Genomic DNA, 26,208 nt, shown 5'->3' with positions numbered 1-26,208 from the left:
AAATTAAAAAAATAACTTTTATTCTATTTTTTTTGTTTAGTTTCATTTTAAAATATTAGAATGTTATTCATATTCTAGTTATGTGTTCATTCCTTCCAACTAAATGCCACCTAATAGAGTGTTTATTATGTGAGTTTGAGTTAAAGAGAGTACAATTGGAGGGAGTAGACTTAAAGGGAACATGAAACTCAAATGTTGGAGGAGATTAACATTACCACCATTTCAATTTAAAAGGTAAGCTCCACTTTGACAAAAAAAAAAAAAAACCCTATTGTGATTAAAATTTAATTTAGTTTCTGAACCTAATCCTCTTAAAGATATTGTTTTTCTATCTCTACACTAGGCATCTCACTTTAACCTATTCCTTTTGAGGGTGTCACTCACAACCATGCCATGAAATAATGATGTATATAGTAACTTTACTATATGCCAATTTTTTTTCTTTCTTATATAAAGAAATATGTTTTCATTTCTTTCTTTTCTATCCCTCATAAATTAATTTGGATAAATTAATTTTCTTTCCATGCCACAAAACATAGTGTAAAATCAGATATTGGAACTCCCAGGAAGAAAATAAAATGTTTTTTTTTAATGGGAAATGCTTATAATTTAACCAACTTGGACAACTAGTGAAGCAAGCATAACACTCCACACTTTGTTGGGAAAACTACTATTACTATACAAAGAATTATCCAACGAATACCATTTTCACCCCTTACTCATATATTTCATCCCAAACAAATTTCATAATTGTACAATTGAAGCTTTACCATTAGAAGATTGTCTCTCACCGTTCTAACTACTACTTCCCAATGTTAGTTTTATATTTATATATAGTGTACCTTTTTGTGTTCCTATCATCCAGATATCTCTGTACAGAAGATATGACCATGAACCTGTATATGTACAAAAATAGTTACTTACTAGGCAAGTAACTTGGTAGGATTCTGATCATTCATTTTGCAATACTAATGCGTTCTTCTCAATTAGCTTCCTCTCAGTATTTTCTCCATAATCTTGTAACCTCTGGCCCACACAGTAGCGGTCGTCTCTGATCCTGTTGTGCAAGTAAATTATGAATGCATATATAATCTTGGAACTAAACCACAGTATACTGAAGGCAAAACATCCAGGCAAGAAAAACCGGTGAATGGCCGAGTTCACTGGAAAGGGATACCCAAGTACAGTAAATGCCAATCTAACAAGCATGTAGGGTGTACAAACTGCAATGAGAAGCCTTGTCATAGTAGGAACCAGGATCTCTTTTAACAACCAGAGGGCAGGCTGATGAGCAAGACCATCATTAACTATCCCTTGAAGCTTCACCAACCACCTCTCGTCAACAGAATGCACACTATCGGCCATTACCTGTGGTGCACACAAGACATTGAGTTCAACAAAACAGAGTTTATTTGTTAATGAATGTGCTTTTGTTAGAAAATAGCCTCCCAAGATACTACTATGTGGAAGATGATTAACGTAAGCTGACTGAGTTTTGGATTCATACTACTGTGACGCCTTTTCGGCAACATAATAGTATTGCTAATACAAAGCCTTGGCTTGATAGAGGTCAAGTGAATTTCCATAAAAAAGTTTAACAGAATTTCCATGCAGAAAATATACATCAAAAAGGAAAAAATTAATACTAAAAGTTGTACATTGAAGACCAGTTAAATTTGCAGCACCCTTAGCAAATCAAGTGTTAGATTCAGTTTTTCACCTTGGTCGTTTGCATTTTGTAGAATAAATTACATTTTATACAACATAGATTTATAAATTTTCAAAGGGCTCTCATCCTAACAACTTGGAATCACCTAAACATACCCTTATCAGAAACTAATCGAGATCCTTATGGAAAATCTATTTTCCATGTGATATAAGTATTTACTATGTCCACAATCATTTATGCAACTTTATTGGAACTTTTGCACGCAAAAGCTTTCCTTTATTTGCACGTATCACAATCTAATTATATAACTGTGGCTATGTAACAGGAGGATTTAACACTTACCAGCCCAAATAAAGTTATCAGGAAGAGCCATCCTAGTACCCAGCATTGAAATAAGGTGAAAAGTGTGCCTTCATAGAAAGGTGATGGAGTGGGAACAGCCACCACGAGGTCGAGAAGAAGACCAATCACAACAGGAATGACAAACATCTGAAAAGATAAATCAGAAACAGAATGAAAACAAGCTTAAACATTTTGAAGCAAAAAAAAATGGAAAACGGGAAAGGAAGAATAAGATTGCCTACCACAGACGACACAACAGCACAGAATTTGAAGGCACTCATACAAGAATGCCTCATTTGGCTGAAAAGTGCCCCCACACCTCTTGTTTGGACATGCCCTACTGCATACTTGGCACAGACTATAACAGCCCGCATCGTGCAGCTTCCAATAATAAAAGAACAAAAATCTACAGAATAAACCATATATTCATTTATATTCCTTTTTAAAAAGCATGAGACAAGGTAGACATCATAGGAGAGCAATATTACCATCATACTTAAATCCATAAGATAAAAGTAGGTGAGAAGCTGCTTTAAAGAGTGTTCGGCCAAGTAAAACTGGCAAAGCCATCATTAAGGAATTAAAAACAAGTGTCGTCATCCATGCCAACGCCAACAATATTATGATGCGTAGCACAAATCTGTAGCAGGAAAAAATAAAACAGCTTTTCATGATTATAGTAATAAAAAATAATCTGTCTTGAACCTCTTATTCATCAGACCAACTAACATGTATAAGCCAGCAAAATAGTTTAGAACGTTAAAATAGTTCGTCAGATAGACCCTTACATGCCTTGAGAAAAAAGGAAAATCATTTTATAATTAGATACATTAAGAAAGAAAGAAATTAAATAAAAATTCTTCAATCTGTGCAATCTATGGCAGAACATACTAAAATAAAACTAATTGAGAATGGTTTTGCACGAGGAAATCTGAAAGTACACAATAATTAAAACAAATCAGCAGCAGCAAGAAAGATGGAAGATGTGTTGCTACTATTTATCAGAATTAAGACATACCAGAGAAGTTGAAGTATAAAAATTAAAACTCAATGTATAACTGTATCAGAGACATATCAAAGTAGAGATTAATAGTTACCGAGAGTCAGCTTCCTGGCCCTCTTCACCCTTGTTATCATCAGAAACCTCGGATCCTGGACCTGAAGTACGTAATCCCGCACTCTGACCTTCAATTAGGGCAACCATTGATACATTATGTGCTCTTTGCTGCCTCAAGGGCTCAACATTCCCATCACCATTCTCATGTCTAGGAAGTAAAAGATCACTTAAGCTGAGTAGTGAGCAAGTGACATTTAGCCACTTTTGTACAAGGACTTTAAATGTTGCTGATGGATAGTAAAAGCGTATGGTACATGGGACACCGAAATGAAAAAGACACCTTCGCAGAGAAAAAGCAGCAACAGATTTTGCTTCTGAACTACTGCACTCAAGTGTAGATCACTAATAGTTATAGAGCAAGAGGAATATGAAACAGGAGAAGAAACAAAGCAAGAGGAATATGCAACAGGAGAAAACAAAGCAAGAGACATATGCAACAGGAGAAGAAACAAAGTCGCTTACAAAAGATTAAGGGGGAACACAGAAGGTGCATATAAAATGACTAGCTTGATAGGTAAAAACACCAGCATCACAATCAAACTACCATGAACACCGACAAGCAACAGAAACCCACGAGCATGCTTGAACACCGGGCATTCAATCATTCTACTAAAGTAGTTTTCTGGATCAGCAATGTCTGGAAAAAAGAAGAAAACTCCATCTCGCAATACCTGTCACAGATAAATATGTAATTATGCCAGCCATGTCACTTAGATGAAGTAAATACACAGCAGAAATCATACCTCTTTCATAAGGTTCACATGAATGAAAACATATATGAGGTAGAAAATTCCAACAGTCCAGTAGGCCAATGACATCAGAATAGGATTGTTTACAAAGAAAGCAACCCTTCCAGTGATTGTCTGTCCAAAAATCTTCAAAGTACAAACATCTAACCACCACCCACAAATCACAGGAAAAATACCAAAATTCACTCCGAATACAGCAGAAACCTTAACAATAGCCAGGAAATTTCTACTAACCATCGTCATAACCTGCCTAAATAGTGTAAAGAATCTTCTAATAAGGAACCGAACAGCATTTATCTTTGAAGCAATTCCAGATAACCTCTGCAAGGTCAAAGGCTCGCCTCTAGCATAACGCATCATAGAAACAGTCCCAAGGTAGAGCAAAACAAATGATAGTATAACTATGTATCCGGTTAAAAGAGTAGCATCATCAGATAAAATTGGTGTTCCTTCCAGTTGTTCGTTAAGGAGGCCAGCTGAAACTAGGCCATTGACACCAATGGAGGCTTTGTTCATCTCTATTATCTCTGTATTAAGAATCTCCAAGTCCCCTTTTAAAACTTGGCTTGGTATGCTAGCTCCACGATGGTATAATACAAAATATGTGATAGCATTTAGTGCATCCTTTGTTGTAGTACTTACTGACAGAAGAGCTACCTCTATCATTGACACAACTGATGACAGCGTTTCTCCAGTATTATGAGTGAAAAACCAATATTGCAAGAAAGTAGTTGTCCGCCCTAAACAAAAGGGTAAAAAAACGAGAACAACAACAAAGGCCATATTGCTAGCAACAACCTACAAAAATAAAGAAAAAAAAAATATTAACCCATACTGATCTAAATGAATAACCATAGGGGTGGACCATGGATCAGCAATATTCTAGTAGTAAGATGGAAATGATTTCATTCAATTACATTTGTTCCTTAATATATTATAGACCATGAAATATATCAATTCACACAACTTCAGCATATAGATAACTTTGACCACCTTAATAGTAGTACTAAAAGAAACCAAAACTGAAAGATGAAAACATACAAGATAATGATTACATTAGACTCATCTCTTTCAAGATGGCATAAATATTTGAGATTTGAACTTACAACTTTATTCAGACCATCCTATTAAGATCATACTCCAGTGATCCATTACATATATTACCAAAATTAAGGGCACATTTAAAATCACAAAATGACATTGGGAAGAAAAAACTAGTGCAGAAGAAGAGATACAATTAGAACACATATATATATTTTATAGGAACTGCTGGTTCATTCATAAGGAGAAAGAAAATAAGAACAATAGGATATGATAAAATACTGATATTGAAATGAATAACATTAAATGGTAGTTTCAGGAAAGAGGAAATGCTTACGGCAAATGCATTCTCATCAAAAGGAAACTGCATGTTCTCAAACTCATTTGGGGGAACAATTTCAATGACGCCCAGGTAAATCACAATTCGAGAAATCAACACCTTCCACCAGTGAGAAAGAAATGCTACAATTCTTTTAATGAACTGGAGAACAGCCAAGGTCCCTTGCCTTCTACCAGCATTTTCACCAATCTCATTTCCGGCTAACATCCTATTAGCCAAACGTGGAGCTCCCATTGGTTCTTGCAGAAAACTAATCCTAATAAAAGAAATCCCAAGAAATATATATGCCATTCCAAGTGAAAGAAGAAAGCCATGCATGCAATCAGCAAAGATCGCAGCAACAGTAAGACGACTTGTAAAAAGAATTTGAAATTCACTAAAACCCTTGAAGAAAGCAAATTCCCAAATCCAATGTGTAACAAATGGAATTGCAATGAGCCAAACTACGAGCAAATACACAAAGTGCTGCAAAATTTGTAACAAATGAAAAAGTTTTGCTGCAAGCCCAATTACAAACTCCTGGGGAGGAAGCCTTGCTGGAGCATCAATGGAATAGACAGGGGCATAAGAATATTCATGCTTACAAACCTACAATTTCCATCAAATTTAAAAAGAATGAGATAAATTTCCGGTCAGATTAAAACTACATACCTTGATTCCTTAAAAAGACTCCTATTGAGGTATATAGCTCATAATTGGCCTTAAAAGGGTAAGATGCATAAACAATGTTTCCTTTTATAATCCATTCATGAGCTTCACTATAAATTTAGGTGGTGTTTGGTTGGAGGTAATGAAATTGAATGGAATGGAAAGAAAATAATTTTTATTCCATTCCTTTGTTTGGTTGCATTTTAAAGTATTGGAATGCTCCTTCGACCATTTTGGTAGAATGGCTATTCCATTTTAAAAAGAAAAGAATGACCATTCCAATGTAACAAGAAAAAAAAATTAATGATTTTTTTATCAATTTTTTTTATACATTTTAAATTTTATTCCATTCCATTCCTATTCCTATTCTCATTCCCATTCCTATTCCTATTCCTATATTTTCATTCCTCCCAACCAAAGGCCTTCACAAATTTTGGTAAATGGCTTACAGAATTAGTACTTAAGCATAAACAACTTGATTTCATTATCCATTCTCGTTCATTTCCACACAATCCATTATGATTCATTCCGTTAGACATAAAAAATGTAAATTGCTATCTTAGAACTCAATTTATCATACAAAACGAAGAGTAAACCCTAATTACACTACTGTAATAACTTAGAAATAAAGATATGTTCCAACTAAGATAGTTAACGAAATGGAAATCATACCTCGCAATGAGAAATCTTGCGGCGATTGAGCCACTGTAGCAAGCAATCTTGGTGCACGTACTTAATAGTACCACGGCAAGCGCAAGGGTAGCGAAGAGGGTTATCAGGCTCACCAGGGCTTCGGCATATTCTACACTCGTCATCGTCCACCGCTCCATCGATATAGGCCGACAGCTCACAAGAAGTGATTGACTGCGATACGCCTTCAGCTGCTGCCATAAACGGTGGTGCCGCCGCATCTTCCATGGGCGCCGGCGAGAGGATTGTCAACGGCCAGGATTTGGGAATTTATGGACTCAAAGAATATCAAATATTGTTAACAGAGCATTGAAAAGGGAACTCTAATTCTCTACGCTGCGTCTTTTTCTGTAATCATAAGGCGGATCATACTAAAAGGCCACGTCCCTCCTTACACAACTTACAAGTCACTAGTAAACATTAAAAAATTATAGGGTAAATAAATGTACTCATACACTTATTTTATAATTTCATTTTTTTTTTAGAAAATGGACTCACAAAACACCATCAATACAAGTGGTCCTAAAAGTTAGGGGATAATATTCTGTTAATACATTGTGGGTTGTATGTCGGGGGGAATAGTGGAGGTGTGTTGGTCGGTTGTCAGCCCGTACTGACCATGAGGCAAATGAGGATCCGCTACTTTTACTCATCGAATCCTTTTTTTACATCCACCTCCTCTCCGCAAGTTTTGGCAAAGGTATATTTGCTTAAACGGACTTCTACCTTCTTTTATATTTTCCTCTTGTTCACTAGGCCAACTTGATATTTTGAAAATTTCACTAAGTGTTGAGCCTATTTGTCATAGGTCTTTTAGAATTAGTATGATCGTTCTTTGTCCCCTTATCATTGTACTAAGGTGGCAGTGTGCTTGCGAATGAGACGTACAACTGATGCACGATCTGTTGACGAACAACCACCTAACGCATGACTAGTTGACAAATGGCCAGTTGATGCGCGCGGACAGGCTAGCACGTGGGCGTGAGAAATGCGCTGGGCATGGGGAGATCAAGGACGCGAGGAGCCTTGAGTGCAGAGATCTATACCGACTTGTCACTCCTCGTGTCGGGGCCTTCTTTGTGCAGGGATCTGTAGGATGGCCCGTGTTTTATGACTTAGTATTTTTCGGATAGCTTTTCAAGCATTAATTATCACCCGAAATAGTGTCTCCAAAATTTCACTTAGCAAATTTTGGGGGTCAACACTTGTCCCCTAGTCTATAAAAATTCTTTCAAGTGTTCTTGTAGACTAATTTTGGTGAAATTTTCTCCCGTTGTTCGGTCTCATGGTTACCCTTTTAGGCATTTATACCTTTGAGTCTTTTTGTTATGACCCTTTATGGGGGAGTGTTAAGTCTAGGAGCTATCTCAACCCTTTTTATGGTAGGTACTTATCATGTGGTGGGAGAGTTAGATCCACCTCTTTCATGAGTTATCATTTTGTTTGAGGGAGCTTTTTGCCACTTGGGATTTCTCGATTTCTTCTCTTTTGTAACCTTTTCGTGGATGGAGTATTGACTCTTAGAGCAGTATCGACCTCTTCTTTTGATTACTCATGGGATGTAAGGGAGCTTTGGGCCCCTTAGGCTATGCTCAACCTTTTGTAAGATATAAGGTTTTATTAGGGGAGCTTTGGCCCCTTAGACACCACTCAACCCCTTTTGTGGTATAATATTTGATTAGGGGAGCTTTTGGACTTTTAGGCATCACTCAACCTTTTCTACCACATCTGTGGCGCTTGGACCGTGTTTTGAATACTAGAGAATTTGTACTACACTTAGAGAGTTGCCCCTCTCATAAGCGTACTTTTTCTTCTTCTTTCTTTTTCTTTTTTTTTTTTACCCTTGTGTGGTCATTCAACGCCGCTAGGCACTTTTGCTCATCGCATCACTTTGTTTACTTTGTCAATTTTGATTGACAAGTATAGTGAACTGTTGGATGTTATTTTACCAGGAACTTAGATCTACTCACAAGTATGTTGATTTAACAACCTAAATATGAACTTCTAAAACGATGGAAAATTAAACACATAAAAGTATCAGAAATCTTACATTGGGTGCAGCGGAATATATGTCTCCTCCCACTCAGATCTCTAACCCTTGATTTCTTTCTGTAGCAGAGTATAATCAAGATCTGAGCCTGATAGTCCTTCTTTGCTGTTTCTGAATTCTACACAGCCTTCATCACTATGATTGAGGTATTACTTGATGTGTGTGGGCACTACTCTAACACTCATAGATTTCGAAACAGTGAAGGAATAGAGAGAGAGGGTGGCGGCTCAGAGAGAATTTTCAGAGAGAAAATTCTATCAGAATAATGTTGTGAATGTGTTGTTGAAAACTGAAGCCTTTGCCTTCTATTTATAGAAGACCACCCAGGGCTATGATTGAATTAATTGACATTTAAAATTGAAAAAATCAAAGAGAAAAGGGAACTTAAGTGGCCGGCCTAGGCATTGTGGAAACAAGGCTTGCCACTTTTCCAACTTTCCTTTTCCTACATTGATAGTTTCCTGTTTTGTCAAAAACTGCCAATTCCTTTGTTCAACCACATAAATGTCAAATCTAATTATTTAATAATTAAAATTAATTATCAAATAATATATTGTCATTTATTTTATTAATAATAAAACTAATTAAAGTTTCCTAATTAATAAATATGCCCTTCAAAATCTCTATTTATTGTTTTTGCCCTTAATAAGTGATAAATTCTCAAATAGACACAGTCTATCTTGAGAATTTTAATTGATTAATTAAAATTAATTAAATGAGTCTTACAAGTAATATTACCACAACTAGTGGGGGGACCATGGGTTTTTTTTTTCGAGCTTCCAATAAGCAGATCTAGAATTTACTACTTAAATTCACTGACTTATTAATTCTTCGTTGAATCCACACATAGAACTCAGAATTGCACTCTCAGTATATAGAATGCTCTATATGTTCCACCATATAGACACATCATTAGTTATCCATTGTTATAATCCTAATGTGATCAATGATCCTCTATATGGATGATTTACACTGTAAAGGGACTAAATTACCGTAACACTCTACAATGTATTTTATCCTTAAAACACTTAACCCTGTATAAATGATATTTCAACTAAGTGAAATGAGTACTCAATCATTTATCTCGTTTGGTTAAGCTCGAAGGAAATCACCCTTTGCTTACTATTCGCCAGATAGAAGCTATAGATTCCATATTTATGTTAGCGCTCCCACTTAATCGCACTACCGTGTTCCCAAAATGTATGTATTGCCCTGACCAAAAATTAGGCTTAACTAACAAATCAAAGAACACGAATAACACTCTCGAGATTGAGCCTAACCATATCAGGATTTCAATCATGTGATCTAGGATCAACTTATGATATTGAATTGAATAGATATTTACGGTAAGTTTCATAAATCTATTTCAAAGATCAATATCGGTCCATTCCAATGCATACTCCATGCATCCAACCTGAGCTTTACTTTGACCTATGTTCTGGAAAGAACATAACATTTCTCCAAATGCAAGTAAACTCTGTTCTAGATTATCATATCAATAAAACCCAGTGTTCTGATAAATCTAGGAATACTTTATTCACGTAGTCATGTTTACTTTCCACTGTGTTGACAACACAATAAACATGATCAAGTATGTGAAAGGGGTTTGGATGAATTTATAAATCAAATAGACAAACAATTAATTAAGTGAACCAAAACATACACAAATGAATGAAAAATACTTCTGTTACTTTATTGATATTGAATAATCTGGATTACATTGAAATAGAGTTTTATTTAGGGCATAAAACCCAACATGAACAAGTTGAATAAAAGTGTGGAGGGTGAGGAATGCCACATGTAAGGAAAAAACTTAACATTTCATTGATAAGACAAATGCGTAATGCCTGGGTACATTTTCTATTTCTAAAGGTCAACTTAGGTGCCTATTTAATTTAGTACAACTTGTTAAAGATATACTTGCCATCACTAGGAGTACCTTATTCGATCGACTGTTGGAAATAGGAGAATTTTACTTTGGATGCTTAATGTTTACGGGTTGTGGGATGGAGACTTCTCTCAAATGTATCAGCTTATTGGTGCTAGGGGTATCACCTAGCAGACCCTGTAAGGGTCTAATGAGCTTCCAGATGAGTGTTCACTCATTTATATTTTTAAGCCTTTATTGCCCTCCTCCACGCAGATGTATTTTTCTGCCTTTTCGTAGAAGTCCTCTAGACCATCCAACTCTCTTTTAATCATGTTAACCCATAGTCCCCTCTCCTAAGGCATACACCTGTAACATGACGATCTTGAGTTCATCTTTAGAAAATTTCCCCACTTTGGTAACTTCGTGTTCAAGCGTCGGATGTAGCTTTGTAAGTTTCTTGTTCTCCTTGCTTCACATTGGGGATACATGTGACGGGCATAATATACTCACACGTAGCTTGATATTGTTTGAGGAATTCTTTTGAATATTATTTTCAAGAAGTGATTATCCTTAGCCTTAGTCCCTTAAACTACTTATATGCAAATCCTCTTAATGTGATCGTAAAACATTGACATTTGGCTTTGTTTGAGACTCTTTTCATTTTTATTAGCTCATTATAAGCACTGAGATAGTATTTTGGATCAGTTGTACCATCATATGGCGTTATTCATAGTCCTTTTAAATTGGGTGGAAGTGGTTCAAGTTGAATCTCCCTTGTGAAAGAGGATTCTTCATCAAACTCATCATCATCCAAGTCTCCCTTTGAGGCGTCAGCTATCTTATGACGTAAGTCTTGCATCTCCGCTCCCAGCTCCTTCATCCTTTCTCGGGAGTTAGCAAGTGAAACTTGGGTCCTTTTTGTGGTTTTCTAAGGGCATGTGAGATGTAATACTCCTATCCCATCATCATGTGACTTCTGTCTAAGGCTGAAGGATAAGGCCTCACACTTGCTTGCTCTTGGGAAAGGGCCATAGGCAAGGTGCCCCCTAACATAAGACCATTCTTGTGAAGTCTCTTCCTAAGGTTATAAGGTGTTCCCTCTAGTGTACCTTCTCATGGTGAGTAAGCTCGGGTAATCTCAACTGACCCATAGAGTTCTTACCTCGTGACAGGTGTTTCAAAGCTGACCTTGCGGGATATTATCAGCGGAGGACATGGGGTTTCCTCAATTAACATATGTAGATGAGACCTCGTTCCCTTGTCGGTGGCTTTTGTACTGGAAGCGTGAGGCTCGGGCTTTGCCTTTGAGTTACCACTCAACATTTTTTTGCATGTCAGCCACTGCAGTTTCTAGCCTTTGGTTCTTCCAGCGGAGGTTACTTATCTCCTATTCATAGTAGTGAGTTTGGGAGCTTGAGCTAACTAAGTACACCCACTTCTCCTTTTTGGGTCCACGTCTTGAAATATCATGGTCTTCTAGCATAGATGGTGGAATATGTTTTACCGGAGATAGCTCTCTCAATGGCTCAATACTTATATTGATGGGGTTAACCATCAATGTCGTCATCGCCTCATCTTGTGTTGGGGGCTATTTTTGAGCATTGGCCTAGAGGTCATCTCTGGCGACCGGCACTGGAGGTTCCCTTATGGCGGTGACAAACTGGTTGTCATTTTGGTGAACTCTATTGTTTTGGAGACATCAGGAATGTCTAAGCATGGTGGTTGGTTAATACTTAGGGAAGGACATAGCCTATGGACTTGCACTTCCCACAGAAGGTGTCTAATTATTGACTGTAGGAACTCATCAACTATATTAAGGTTGGAAAATCAAATGTAGATGAGAGCTTAGATATGATCGACTAAATAAGTTCTAGAAAAAGAAGCAGCAATGGTGAAAAATATTTCCTGTATTAGTTTTAAGAGCATGAGACTACAAAACTTGATTAATAAACCCCATTTAAAATAAAAAAAAGGGGTATTTATAGGGAGCTCTAATGACTTTAAAATACAAGTGGTTCTAAAAGTTAACGGGTAATATTCTGGTAGTACATTGTGGGTCAACATGTAAGGGAAATAGTGGAGGTGTGTTGGTCTGTTGTCAACCCGTACTGATCATGAGGCAGATGATGCCTACACCACTTGTACACATTGAATCCTTTAGTACATGCACACACCTCCTCTCCACGGGCTTTGGCAGATGCGTGCTTGCTTTAATGGACTTGTACCTTCTTTGTATATTTTTCTCTTGTTCACTAAGCCAACTTGACATTTTGAGAATTTCACTAAGTGTTGAGCTTATTTGTTATAGGTATTTTAGACTTAATTTTTATTAATATTTGCCCCTTATCATTGTACTAAGGCGGTGGTGTGCTTGCGGATGAGAAGTACGCACGGCAAGCTGATGAACAGTTAGTCGACAAACGGTCAGTTGACGTGCTACCAACTAATGAATGACCAGTTGATGGGCAGCCAGCTGATGCACGACCAACTGACACACGGCCAGCTGACGCACGACCAACTGACACACGGCCAGCTGACGCACGACCAACTGACACACGGCCAGCTGACGCACGACCAACTGACACACGGTTAGCTGACGCATGACCAAATAACGCACAACTAGCTGACGAGCTGCTAGCTAACGTGCACGAGCAGGTTGGCACACAGGCAGACCATCACATGGAGCACACGTGTGTGAGGAGCATTGTGTGCTTGTCACATGGAACGTGTTGGGTGCAAGGAGCGCATCGAAGCATGGGTTCTTGCGTATGGAGACCTGTGTTGACTTGTTGCTCCTCGTGTCAGGACCTTCTTTGCGCAGGGATCTTCATTGTGGAACAACCCCGACTTTATGACTGAGTATTTTTTAGATAACTTTTCAAATATTAATTCTCGTCCGAATTAATAACTCCAAAATTTACACTTAGCGAATTTTGGGAGTCAACAAATTATAATAATCCTTTTGTAATAATGACATTTTATTAATGTAGTTATACTTTTGAAGAAATTTATAAAAATAATTTGATTCAATTTGCATTGCAGATTTCAGAATGACATTAATAGTGATAAATTAAATTAATAGTCTTAAACTAACGTTAAAAATTCCACACATCTACGAAGAAAACAAAAAAATTTAATTTAATTCAACAATGTTGATGATGTAAAATATAATACTAAAACATGCTCACTTGAACAAGAATCGGACTTTACCTTTCTTTAACAATATTCATCAGCTTGGACAGCAAATAATGCTTTCAAAAAAATAAAATAAACTAAAATAATTGGATATATAAATAACGAAAGATCTAATATTTAAAAATTAAATCTAAAATAATTAGAAAAGTAGAAACAAGACCAAATATAATTTATTCATTACGAGCCAAATCAAAATCTTTGTAGATAGAGTCAATCATTAGTTCCCAACTATAGGGCAAATAGAATCCTATACATAAATCAATTAATAAAAAAAAGACTTTGTTCCCGTCAGGATAAATCTGACTAACATTGAACAAGCAATTGTTGGGTTTTATGCCCTAAATAAAACTCATTTCAATATAATCAGATTTACTTATTAATATAGATCAGAAATAACATTTAATGTTGCATGGTTCACATGATTTATTTCATGATTATATGTACATAATGTATAAATTCATCTGAAACCCTTTTCACATACTTGATCATGTTTATTGTGTTGTCATCACATTGAAAGTAAACATGACTATGTGAATAAAGTTTCCTAGATTTATCAAACACAGGGTTTTACTGATATGATAATCTACAACAAGAGTTTACTTGCATTTGGAGAAATGCTATGTTCTTTCCAGAGCATTGGTTAAAGTAAAGCTCAGGTTGGATGCATGGAGTATGCATCGGAAGGGACCGATATTGAACTTTGACTTAGATTTATTAAACTTACCGTAATATCTATTCAAGTCAATATCGCCTAGTTAATCCTAGATCAAATGTTCTTAATCCTGTTATGATTAGGCTCAATCTTGAAAGGCTATTCGTGTTCTTTGATTTGTTAGTTAAGCCTACTTTTAGGTCAGGGTGATACGTACATTTTGGGAACACGGTAGTGCAATTGAGTGGGAGTGCTAACATAAACATGGAATCTATAGCTTCTATCTGGCGAATAGTAAGCAAAGGATGATCTCCTTCGAGCTTGACCAAACGAACATAAATGGTGGAGTACTCATTTCACATAAGCTGAAATATCATTTATACGGGGTCAAGTGTTTTAAGGATAAAATACATAGTAGGGTGTTACGGTAATCTAATCCCTTTACAGTGTAGGTCATTCATATAGAGGATCATTGATCACATTAGGATTATAACAATGGATAACTGATGATGCGTCTATATGGTGGAACATATAGAGCATTCTATTATACTGAGAGTGCAATTCTAAGTTCTATGCGTGGATTCAACGAAGAATTAATAAGTTAGTGAATTTTAGTAATAAATTCTTGATCTACTTATTGGAAGCTCGGTTATATAGACCCATGGTCCCCGCACTAGTTGAGATAATATTGCTTGTAAGACTCATATAATTGGTTTTGATTAATCAATTATAATTCTCAAATTAGACTATGTCTATTTGTGAATTTATCACTAAGTAAGGGCGAAATTGTAAAGAAAAAGTTTATAGGGGCATATTTGTTAATTATGATACTTTGTATGGTTCAATTAATAAATATGATAAATGACAATATTATTTAATAATTATTTATAGTTATTAAATAGTTAGAATTGGCATTTAAATGGTTGAATTAGAAAATTGGCGTTTTTGAGAAAATCAGATGCAGAATTGAGAAAACTGCAAAATCCAAGTAAGGCCCATTAATGTACATGGCCGGCCACTTGGTTTGAATTTTTAAACTGATATTTATATTATTTTAATGCCAAATAATTCAAACCTAACCCTAGTGGAATGCTATAAATAGATAGTGAAGGCTTCAGGAAAATTACACTTAAATTTTCTATTTTTCCTTCAGAGAAAAACCCGAGCCTTCTCTCTCCCTATCTTTGGCCGAAACCACTCTCTTTTTCTCTTCCTCATTGAGATTTCGAAATTCTTAGTGTAAGAGTAGTGCCCACACACAGCAAGTGATACCTCAATCATAGTGAGGAAGATCGTGAAGAAAGACTTTCAGCAAGAAGGAGTTTCAGCACTAAAGAATCAGAGAAAGAGATCCAGGTTCAGATATTGATAATGCTCTGCTACAGAAAGGAATCAAGGGCTAGATATCTGAACGGAAGGAGTCATTATATTTCGCTGCACCCAATGTAAGGTTTACTAAACTTTATATGTGTTTATTTCATCGTTTTAGAAAGTTCATATTTAGGGTGTTAATCAACATACTTGTGAGTAGATCTAAGATCCTGGTAAAATAATTTCCCACAGCAATCTGTTCTTTTGTATTAATCTAACTAATATTGAACTTAGTAAAATAAAATAGTCAAATTGAAAAATGAAATTATTCAGTAATACAAATTGAATGCTAAGACTACGCATTGAATTTCTGTTATAACATAAATTAACTTGAGTAAAGATAAAGGCAAGAGACAAACAATTGAAGAAAATCTAGCTCTCAACTTCATGCAAGTTGTGTATGTCACGTATATTTGTTAGTCTAAGATTTATGAGTTGGACTAAGACTCCATGTGTTTGTCTGTGTGTGGTTTCTGAGCTATGAACGCTTAGAATTTTAGTCCTACTCATATACTTTCAAATGGTAGATAATAATAGAAATAGCAATTATAGTTCTCAAATTTATATTTGGTTTACTTGTAAGTTTTACTGGGTACGCGTTATATACTGCTTTTGGGCAACCCAAGTGATTCGACGGTGCCGAGCGGAAGGGTTGTCACTCAATGGATATAAATTACTCTAGGGATAATAGGTTGATCTTCCCCTCAGAAACGGTAAGATCTTTGGCCCAAGAAGAAGGAGTTGATCTGTATCATCTTGACTTGGTTTTGAATATTTTTTTTTAAGAATACAGAGTCGAGCTCTTCTCTTACCCATATCGAATTAAACATGCTGAGCCAAATCTTTTTCATGTAAAACCTGCTTTATTTAGATCGGGAAGATCCCCAATTTTTGTTGGAAAATTTATTATGGAATTCTATAAAAAAAAATTATGATTGTAGACCTTCTCGGTAAAACAGACCAAAATTTTTATTATCAAAATGATTTGAACTGTTTCAAAGAACCAACATGTTTTTATTTTTTTTTGCATTGAGATTTTTTCATTAACCGATATAAATATTGGTTAGTCTACCATATCTTTTTTGATAGAAAAATAAAAAGATGGCTCCACGTGCTTTGATTCATGATGTGCATTCCAATCTAGGAGCACTACCAAAGTGTTTCAAAGAAGAATTATCCTGACGTAGCGAGACATTAGATTCTCACCAATATTTGCATTACTCAAGCTGACATTCTCGCTTCCGCTTCGCCTACCACTACTTGCATAGGTGCTTCCCTCTAGGCAGAACACTCCCCTACTGATGCATTTTTAACTTGAGTTTCTTGTTCGACAAAAAGTCCCTTTATATATAATAATGGGATTGTAGCGGGTACAATTTAGTGGTAAAAGTGTGATTCGTTCTCTTAACCCCTTCCTCTGTTCTCACCTACATATTTGAGATAAATCTGACTAACATTGAATAGAGTTGCTTGTTAAACGAGATAAATTTGGCCCATTCCTTTGTTCCCGCCTACATATAAGGGATATTTTAAGAAATGAACGTAGGGAATCCACTTTATTATATAAGTTGAATCTTAACTTTTATGTCATATCATGACATAAATAAGCACTGTGCGCTTCCAAAGTGTGCGCTTCTTTGGGAGCACACACTTGAATGAGCCATAAATTTTGATTGGTAGCATACTCGATCAAATGTGTTATTTTCTCGCCCACTACAGATCCCATACTACCTCCCATAAACTGATTAATAAACTCTACAACTTTTTTTGTTTGATGGTGAAAAATAGTGATTTTGCTTCATAGTATAGGAATCAAAGTCGAAACACGAAAAATGGATTTCTGTTTTGTAACATAAGATTTATTCAAGAAAGAATCATGCGTATATATATATATTTTTATTGATCATGTATGGGGGATGACGTCAGGGCCGACCTTGAGTTGAAATGGGCCACAGGTAAAAAAAAATTTAGGCCCTTACTATAAAGATAAATTGTATTTTTAAAAACTATTAAAAAATATGTATTTTTTTAAAGGTATTTTTATTTATTTGGACTCCTAAAATGAGTGGGCCCTAGGCACAAGCCTAGCCTGCCTTAGTCTAGGGTCGGCCTTGGTTGACGCCTGATAGTTTTGAAAGTTCAAGGAAGTTGGTGACCTGATGATAGGGGAGCCGACGATATTTCATATTTTTTCGTATATTAAAAGAAGTATAAATATCCCCATATACCAAATGCTCATTAATGAGTACTGCATTGTACCCCTCGCAAGGCATATAAGCCATCAGGATAAAGGTAAGCAAAAGAGATATTTTCGTCGTTTGTGGATCACTTGTCCTGAATTGGAAAAATAGGGCGCTATCATATAGCTTTGTATCGGCTAAGTTCATGAGTTGGAGATAAGCGGACTCGGACCGCTGACATCCGCTACAGGGTAAACCACTGCCTCTCAGGCCCCCGACTAATTATACCATAGAGGCCAGCGATAGACAATAACTCCTCCTGAACACAGCTTACAACTTTCATCATACTGCTCTTCAAAGAGCAACTCTTCTATATCAATTTTTTTGAGTAATATATCGAGAAGTGCCTATAAATTCCTCATTCACGCAATTCCGAACACAAAACTACCCATCTATACTATAATAAAGACTAAAATGGGTATTCAACTTGGTAATCAACTTAAAGAGTATTCATATTATGGTCTGCAAGCCTTCCAACATCTGACTTATATACAAGTCAACATCGACTTAAGAAGCACGAATACATATAGCTACATCGGGAGAGGGATGAGAGTAGTGTTTTTTAGTTCCATGAGGGCAGTTGCCTATTGCACGATCAAAGAGGAACAAAGCCACAAAGAAGTCCTGAGCGTTACTAAAGAAACTTCAAGCTCATATGAATCATGTGTTGAGAACGAGAATTTAAAGCAAATCATTATTATTATTCTTATTATTATTTTTTTTAAAAAAAAAAATATTTGTTAATTTTGGGTGCGTTTGATAATACTTTTTTAATTATTTTTATATTTTTTTAATTAGAAAAGTGAAATTATTTTCCAAAAACATATTCTATAAAACTGTTTCTACTTTTTAATTTTTTAATTGAAAATCAAAATTTTCAATATTTTTTTTTAAAAAATCACTTTTAAATTTTTTTAATCAATATTTTAGACTCTGATCCCAACTTGGACCTTGGGACCTGAACTCCAACCCCAAACCCGACTTAAATAAAATAAAAAAACAAAAATAAAAATTATAAAACACACTTTTATTTTCTATTTTTAAAATTAAAAAACAAGTAGTTATAATACATATTTTGTCTTTTAAAAGCAAAACTTTAAAAACACAAATTTTACTTTCATTTTCGTGATTAAAAAATTAAAAAACAAAAGTGTTACCAAACACCAATTTTTTTATTTTTATCTGCGTGATTTTTCAATTTTAAAGTTTGTTAGCAAGATGGCCAAATAGTACATGAGGTAAATCTCCAAACCAATAAAATTGATAAATGCCGATTTAATAACAATTATGTGCTTATATTCGTATATTCACTCACAGGCAACTCAAAGTCTAACTAGAAGCTCTCTCCCCATGTAGTTTTCATCTATTTTAACCAAAACAAACACTTGTACTGATCTATCTTTTTCCTTTCCCTCAGCTTTGCCCTCTTTCACTCCTGTCTTGAAGGGACTCGTCTAAAAAAATCAACAAAAGAACAAGAAATCACTCAAAAAACCAGCACAAAAAGTATCCTTACTTTAGAAAGCAATGGAGAATTCATGGACTGAGCATGCTCTGAGAGTTGATTTTTTTCCCTTCCAACTTTTTTACACTGTCCCAAGTTCATGTTTGGGATGCAAAGTTCCTCGCTTATTAATAAGCTCTTTCGGTTTCAGGGTTCATGGCAGAAACTAAGGGAATGAGCGATGAGATCCTGTTAGGTGGTAAGACCTGTCAAGAACAGCATGATAGACAAAAATGTTACAATAGTAAACAGGAAGGAGAGAGTCAGTACATAAGTGTTTTCACAAGTCATCTTCCCATACTTTGAGATTACGGATAACAGATCAAATACAGAGTGCACCCATGTCAGGAGGCCCTCCACTAGGGCCGCAGGCTGATACAACTTTTATGCTTGCTCCTTTCTTGCCATGCTTCCTCTCTCTTCTACCCTTTCTAGAGTCCATAGTTTGACTACTGATACAACAAAGTTCCAAATAGGTTTTTCTTTTGTTAGTTTTAGTTTCTCCCCTTTTATGTGTGTGTGCGTGTGCGGTGAATAGAAATACAACAATAATACCATCACTAACTAGGCCCATAATTACGGTCACGCAATGCATGGAAAAAGATTAACAGAATATTTTTTCGTGACAAATAATTATAACACCCTTCATCAACCAAAATTGAGCTTATCCTTGTTCAGAAGCCAAACCAGATGATGGGGTTAACACCTTTTTTACATTATAAAGGGGTTTCAAGATAATACATGGATTGGAAAAATGGCCCTTGACAATCAGATACTCGAATTTTTACACAACAGTAATTATCACACACTAAGTAAATACACAACAGTACAATTAAATGTGCACCGTTAGTTTTGTAACAAGTTATTGACGTGTACTCCTTAAACATATCGTAGATTTGCATTTTAGACTAGCATGTTTGCTCCATCTAAATTTAATGTACTAATTTTGTAAATTCAAGGACCTAATGCTTAATTATGCTAAAGAATTTATTGACCACTTTGCTAACTTATGACAAAGTCAGAAGTATGCCATAAAAAAAAAGGTGTGGTTATTAGTAGCCTATGTATAGGTTAAGAAGATATAACAAGTAGGGAATAGCATACATTACAAACTTATTAGAGGCCTTCGCACTGACTGTTCCACAACAAGCTTTATACTTCTTTTTCGAACCACATGGACAGAGCTGGTTTCTAGAGATCTTCTGCAGTATGTAAGATAAATGTAAATGAGTAGACAACAAATACAAGCTTAAGATAGAGGGAAAAAAAATTCTCATTCACATAATTGAATAACCTTATCATCTGGTAGGGAACTAATGTTTTCATGAGCAAGATTATTGCTACTGCTAGCCACATCCTGTCTATACGTCTTCTCCACTTCTATTGCTTGTTTATCTTCACCCCTGTCATCACCGCTAGACATAAATAAATGAAGAGAGGTTGATAAAACCATTTGAATAAAGATTTTCTATGAGAATACAAAGAAAGTTCGCATTTTTCAATAATTTTTTGCATAGATAGAATTGAGACACCGCATACTAAAATGAAAAAAAATAAAATAATGCCAAATTTTTAAATATTGTCATTGGTTTAAATTTTTTCAAGAAAAATCATAACATGTACTCATCTCATTTTGTGTGACTTTTTTCAACGAAATTCTTAAATGTAGAAAATAACAATAAATGAAGCCTGATTCAAAATGTGATACAGAACAACAGGGGAAAGAATAAAAGATCATCAAGACCCCAAAACAAATATTATCTTCCTTACACCATTGTTCTTTCTCATATTACTCAATCCTCATGCACACGAGACCTTTTTTTTCCCTTTCAGATTCAAGCATTAAATTAAAAATAAAACACGAAAGCATTTAATTCTCAAGCTTCATACCAAAATCATGTTTCCTTCCTGGACATTCTAGACTGATCAGATAGATAAAGTGCTTTCACTAGTTCCAACTTGCTAACTACTCTTAGAATGGGAAATAAATATGTGAACCACTCTTAAGAAAATTATGTAAGATAAAAACATACAGACCAGCCATTACAAGGAGAATTATCTGCAGCATTGGAAAGTGAATCAGGTCGCACTGAACACTCTTCTGTTCCTTGTTCTGCTACCAAAAACTCTATGGCAGCATCCACATCACCATCTACCTGTAGTAAAACCTGATGTAAAACCATCTTCTGTTTAGAACACCTCAAAGTTCCACATATTCACCTCATGTCAGAAAGCTGGTTATAAATGAAATCAACAATAGACATGAAGGAATAATGTACACCATTCACATGAATATATATAAATACATTCATACACCAATATACGGTTTTATGTATATAAGGCGACAATATATCACCTCTTCAACTTTTTCAGCATTAGCACAACCTGTTCCAGCAATAACCAATTTGATGGATCCAGCATCTATAATGTTCCTGCCAGCTCCCCCTTTCCACTTGTTCTCCGCAGCTTTTGTTTGATCAGATTTCTTGGTAAGATCAGCATCAACCTTTAACAAACTAGAACTCATTAAGCCCTTGCTACTATTAAAATATTCTAAATGCATGGATTATCCACATTAAAAAGAAATCATGGAAGAGGGGATAATGCATATGAGGAGAAAACAATGTAAAACCTTAATTGTGATAGGTCTAGCTGGTCCCTCACAGGAATCTTCCTTCGATCGCACGCTATTGTAATGCTCACCATCATGATATGATCTGAGGAAACAATTCAAAGATCAATATGCAGAGCTTGAACACCATAGACATTTATGATATTATGAAAAGCAACAATGTCTCCCTACAGTCCCTAGCTCAAGCCCATGATATCAAAGCAATTTGTTGATCCTCAAACATATAACCCAAAAACAATTTAGTTCCACAAGCACCCAAAGTCATCTAAAAGATCCTTAGGTAGCATTGATTAAGATTTCATATAAAATCCTAACATTTCATATCCTCTCCTTAATATAGATATGAAAGGTAAAAAAGAACAGTAAAATCATGTTAGTTATAGAGTACATACAAATGAACCATATGAAAACATTGATCTTCAAAGTTCCTTATGTACCAGCGAGGCGACATACTCTGTATTAAATAAAACAATGATCTTCATTAAATAATTTGTTATGTAACAGCAAGGGAACATGCTCTGCAATAAATAAATAATTTGTATGACATGAGATTTTTATGATTTTTTTTTTTAATTTGAGAGTTTATAACAAGATATGAGTAAGACATAAGAAACTTCCCGACAACAAAAATAAAATAAAATAAAAGTCAGATTGCCCTGGAATATAGCACAAAGTAAATCAGGAAAGAAAAAAAAAATACTCCAACATACAGTACATTAACTAACAATAAAAAAAGCAGAAACCAAGAAAAATCTTATCCAACAAGGATACCAATATAGACAGTACATACAAGGCTTTCATGACGCATATTTGAGAGATTCAGAATAGTGAGAAGCATCTAGATAAATGTAAGAAGAAACAAACATAAACTACAGTATATTAATCACCCTGTGAATGCATATGTTACTGCGTGTTACAAGAGAAGCAGCTTGCAATTCCATATGTCCAGCCCAAGTACCATCCTTCTCCATGTTTAGGCAGTAGTCGTCAAATGGGACCTCATCCTCAATAAATGGCTCAAACATTTCTCGATTCCTCTGTTGATTGTAACTCCAACATTAGACACCTATTCTAGATTTTAAAAAATAAATCTTTTCTCTTCCGAAAGTTCCTAGATTCATGTACCAAAATATATTGTACCACCATACTGCGATATTTCGCATGCTCCTCTTCATTGCCTTCTAGTTGATCAGCAAGAGCTCTGCAAATTATAAGGATTGAACAAGCTTATACATGCGGTTCATTGGCTAGTAGTACAACCACGTGGGGAACATTTTTGATGAAATAAACACTTAACTAATGACATACATCTGTCATTCTGCATATACTAAATTAATTTAATAATTTACTTTTAACATTAAAAATTATACTAAAAGTATCCACATAACGCCATTACCCCAGTATTCACAATAAAGTCATCATTTAAATGCTTACCTGAAGAAACAATTACCATCTGCAGTCACTTGAATTATTTTTAGGCCCAACACATCAAGTTGTGCACGAAACTGTGAAATATCCACTTGTTTGCCCTGCTTTTTGATCTGTCAACCAAAACAGTTTTCTATAAGCTGATTATCAAAACATCTAACTGGTTTCCATTATAAATCATTCCAAATTTTGCTCTAAGATAATTCCTATGGCAAAACTTTGGTAACTTGATGAAAAAATCGCCTCAACATGATCGATGGTATCACTTTTAATTCTTTTAAGATGGTTTTAATCATCCTCGAAAGAATAAAGCAAAGGTCGTGATGATATATTTATAAAGACTACACAATTTACTCTATCAAGGATCACAGCTAGTTTGTGTCTTCAGTTCTATCTAACACAACATATCAGTTGGCTATAAAATCTCTCAAGGCATTCACTAAAGCATCCAACCAAATCTAATTTGAAAAGGATGATAACTAAATATAATACAAAACTATCTAAAATGATAAAATATATGATGTATCTACCCAAATTTCCTCCTCCATATTAATCCTCAATAATCGCTCTTCATTTCCACAACAGAACCAACTCATATCCACAACTTTGTAATACCTTGATTGCCCAACAATATGCTTAAAGCAAAGCGGGCCACATCTTTGTTCGCAAAATTTCACACCAAGAAAACTCCATACACATAACTTACTTCGAAAAGTCCAACCCCATCTCATTCCTAGACCAGCCCAGCACTACCAGAGAAACTGTTCCAACTAAGGTATTACCATGCCCCATCTTGAACAATGTATATTCCAAAGTCACACAAGCATACATAGTGTGGACCTCATCTTTTTTTTTTTTTATAACAGGAAAACCCTATACACCCGTAAGTCAAAATTTCATCTCATTCCTAGACCAACTCAACAACTTCTTTAAACTGCTTCAAATAAAGTACTACTAGGCTTTCTAGGCCCTAACTATATCATACCACAAAGTCCAAAATCCTACTAGCACAACTTCTATCACCATGTTCCACGTCTCGCCAATATCTGCCATATGAAATTCAGGCTTGAAATTTTTTTCTGTATCCACAATTAATCAATTACATGAAAGTAACCATTTCCACAACCCAACTCTAATTGCATCGATCCAATTAGAAATCCAAAATCTTAAGAGCAGAGTAAAAAAATCAAAAGGAAAATTAGTATACATTAAACTCATAAGAAGGAACAATTCTTTTCGTACGATCAAAACCATAAACATTTAATAAGAACATGAATGGACTGGAGAAGAGAAGAGAAGAGAAGAGCGAGAGAGAGACTTACGTGAGTTTGCCTCTTGGGTTTGGACTTTTGATGCTTCGTCTTAACCATTTCAAAGTATCCACAGTCGTCGTCTTCGGCAACAGCCCTGTTAGTTCCACACTTTCAGTTTCAGTTAGGTTCTTGCTTTGCCGAGACAAACAGAAAGGAGCTTTTTTTTTTCTTTTACATTAATGGAGTTAATTTTTCAAATGCCACTTAAAAGGCCCATATAAAAGTTTAGAAAATTCTACAATGCACTTCTTTAAAATGGATACATTGATACACCCCTATCTATTTTAGCATTCGAAATAATTTTTTAGTCAAATTTTTTCTTATGGTCATGTACGTTATAGTTATTTAAGACACCCTGTATAAATTTTAAGAAATTTGGAAAAGTTTAACATGCCGAAAACTACGTTCAAACAGTGTGTTGCACGCATGACTATTTTATTTTATACGCGTGTAAAATAGACTGTTTGAATATTGTTTTCTATATTGTAAATTATTCCGAATTTCTCAAAATTTTGTAGGATATCTTAAATAGCTATAACATACATGAATACGAAAAAAAATTAGACTAAATTTTTTTTCTGGATACCGAAACAAGTCAAAGGTGCATCAGTACATCCCTTTTAAAAGAGTGCATTGTAGAATCACCCTAAAAGTTTTTGCTAGGCTTTTAAAAGTTATTTTTGAGCTTTGAAACTCCAAAAACACTTTGGGAGATTATAGAAATGTGGAAATTACACATTGGATGTTTAAAATTTTTTCCTATAAATATGACATATTTATGTTTGTCATTTTTTATAGCTTTTATATATATATATATTTGAGTTTTTTTATGGGATTTTTTCTTTTAATAAAAGCTGAAAACTTTAATAAAACATCTCTTGAGCAATTACATCATAAATACTACTCGGAATAGAAGTAACTGAGTGGCTACGATCAGCATGTAACCATAAGTCTCTAGCTAAGCCATGAGCAACACGATTAGCGGACCGTTTAACAAAATATAAAATAACATTGTCTAAGGGTGTATTTGTTTTTATTAAGATCTAGACCACTGAATCTGAATGCATATCTAAATAATAAGATATCATATCTGAATACTAAAATATAGACTGTTTGTTTTTTCCACATCTAAATATATTTTTCAGAGTTTTTAATTATATAATGTTAATAAATTTATTATATTATATCTAATTTTAAAAAAAAAGTATTCAAATATTTAAATACAAAACAGAATTAATTTTAAGAAATTTAAAGTATCAATTGTTTCCTCTTCTTTGCATTAGCTTTAATGCAAGTTCATTTCTCAAATTGTTCATGAACTGTGCATCTTCTGCTCTCCAACTGGGTTCATTTGTTT

The 26,208-nt window shown here is 35.0% G+C and overlaps 2 protein-coding genes across 14 annotated transcripts; both read right to left on the bottom strand.

Annotated features, from left to right (window-relative positions):
- Positions 1 to 565: 565 nt before the first annotated feature.
- On the bottom strand, positions 566 to 7,028 carry LOC115712804 (probable E3 ubiquitin ligase SUD1). Of its 2 annotated transcripts, none has more exons than XM_030641176.2 (9): positions 6,579 to 7,028; positions 5,256 to 5,846; positions 3,872 to 4,675; positions 3,591 to 3,799; positions 3,109 to 3,450; positions 2,500 to 2,651; positions 2,254 to 2,417; positions 2,012 to 2,158; positions 566 to 1,368 (listed from the first exon to the last, which is right to left on the bottom strand). In XM_030641176.2, exons 1-9 carry the CDS (start codon positions 6,822 to 6,824, stop codon positions 952 to 954), a joined length of 3,072 nt encoding a protein of 1,023 aa, XP_030497036.1. In that variant the 5' UTR covers positions 6,825 to 7,028; the 3' UTR covers positions 566 to 951. The 2 variants fall into 2 exon arrangements, with proteins under 2 accessions (XP_030497036.1, XP_030497037.1); XM_030641177.2 differs by having other exon boundaries at positions 3,109 to 3,447; positions 6,579 to 6,974.
- A 12,180-nt stretch (positions 7,029 to 19,208) lies between these two features.
- LOC115714279 (OVARIAN TUMOR DOMAIN-containing deubiquitinating enzyme 7) lies at positions 19,209 to 25,045 on the bottom strand. Of its 12 annotated transcripts, none has more exons than XM_061114448.1 (12): positions 24,861 to 25,045; positions 23,545 to 23,651; positions 23,236 to 23,311; positions 22,998 to 23,147; positions 22,503 to 22,564; positions 22,111 to 22,195; positions 21,835 to 21,984; positions 21,516 to 21,634; positions 20,773 to 20,893; positions 20,583 to 20,680; positions 19,780 to 19,930; positions 19,209 to 19,684 (listed from the first exon to the last, which is right to left on the bottom strand). In XM_061114448.1, exons 1-11 carry the CDS (start codon positions 24,906 to 24,908, stop codon positions 19,801 to 19,803), a joined length of 1,146 nt encoding a protein of 381 aa, XP_060970431.1. In that variant the 5' UTR covers positions 24,909 to 25,045; the 3' UTR covers positions 19,209 to 19,684; positions 19,780 to 19,800. The 12 variants fall into 12 exon arrangements, with proteins under 12 accessions (XP_060970431.1, XP_060970434.1, XP_030498783.1 ...); XM_061114451.1 differs by having other exon boundaries at positions 20,583 to 20,677; positions 20,773 to 20,881; XM_030642923.2 differs by having other exon boundaries at positions 21,516 to 21,646; positions 24,861 to 25,044.
- Positions 25,046 to 26,208: the final 1,163 nt, after the last annotated feature.

Source organism: Cannabis sativa, chromosome 4, assembly GCF_029168945.1.
Source record: "Cannabis sativa cultivar Pink pepper isolate KNU-18-1 chromosome 4, ASM2916894v1, whole genome shotgun sequence".
Taxonomy (NCBI): domain Eukaryota; kingdom Viridiplantae; phylum Streptophyta; class Magnoliopsida; order Rosales; family Cannabaceae; genus Cannabis; species Cannabis sativa.
The sequence above is the reverse complement of the archived record's forward strand: the minus strand, read 5'-3'. Positions and strand labels throughout refer to the sequence as shown.

What these genes read in the sequence shown, in the direction of transcription:
- LOC115712804 (XM_030641176.2), bottom strand. Translation starts at nt 6,824, where the DNA reads ATGGAAGATGCGGCGGCACCACCGTTTATGGCAGCAGCTGAAGGCGTA. An exon ending in GGCCAGGAAGCTGACTCTCG is followed by an intron (nt 2,652 to 3,108) that starts GTAACTATTAAT and finishes TTCCTGCTACAG; the next exon opens with ATTTGTGCTACGCATCATAA. An exon ending in TTATGGATTTAAGTATGATG is followed by an intron (nt 2,418 to 2,499) that starts GTAATATTGCTC and finishes TTTATTCTGTAG; the next exon opens with ATTTTTGTTCTTTTATTATT.
- LOC115714279 (XM_030642917.2), bottom strand. Translation starts at nt 24,269, where the DNA reads ATGAGATGGGGTTGGACTTTTCGAAGTAAGTTATGTGTATGGAGTTTT. An exon ending in CTAGACCTATCACAATTAAG is followed by an intron (nt 21,985 to 22,110) that starts GTTTTACATTGT and finishes AGTTTGTTAAAG; the next exon opens with GTTGATGCTGATCTTACCAA. An exon ending in GTTCCCTACCAGATGATAAG is followed by an intron (nt 20,681 to 20,772) that starts GTTATTCAATTA and finishes TACATACTGCAG; the next exon opens with AAGATCTCTAGAAACCAGCT.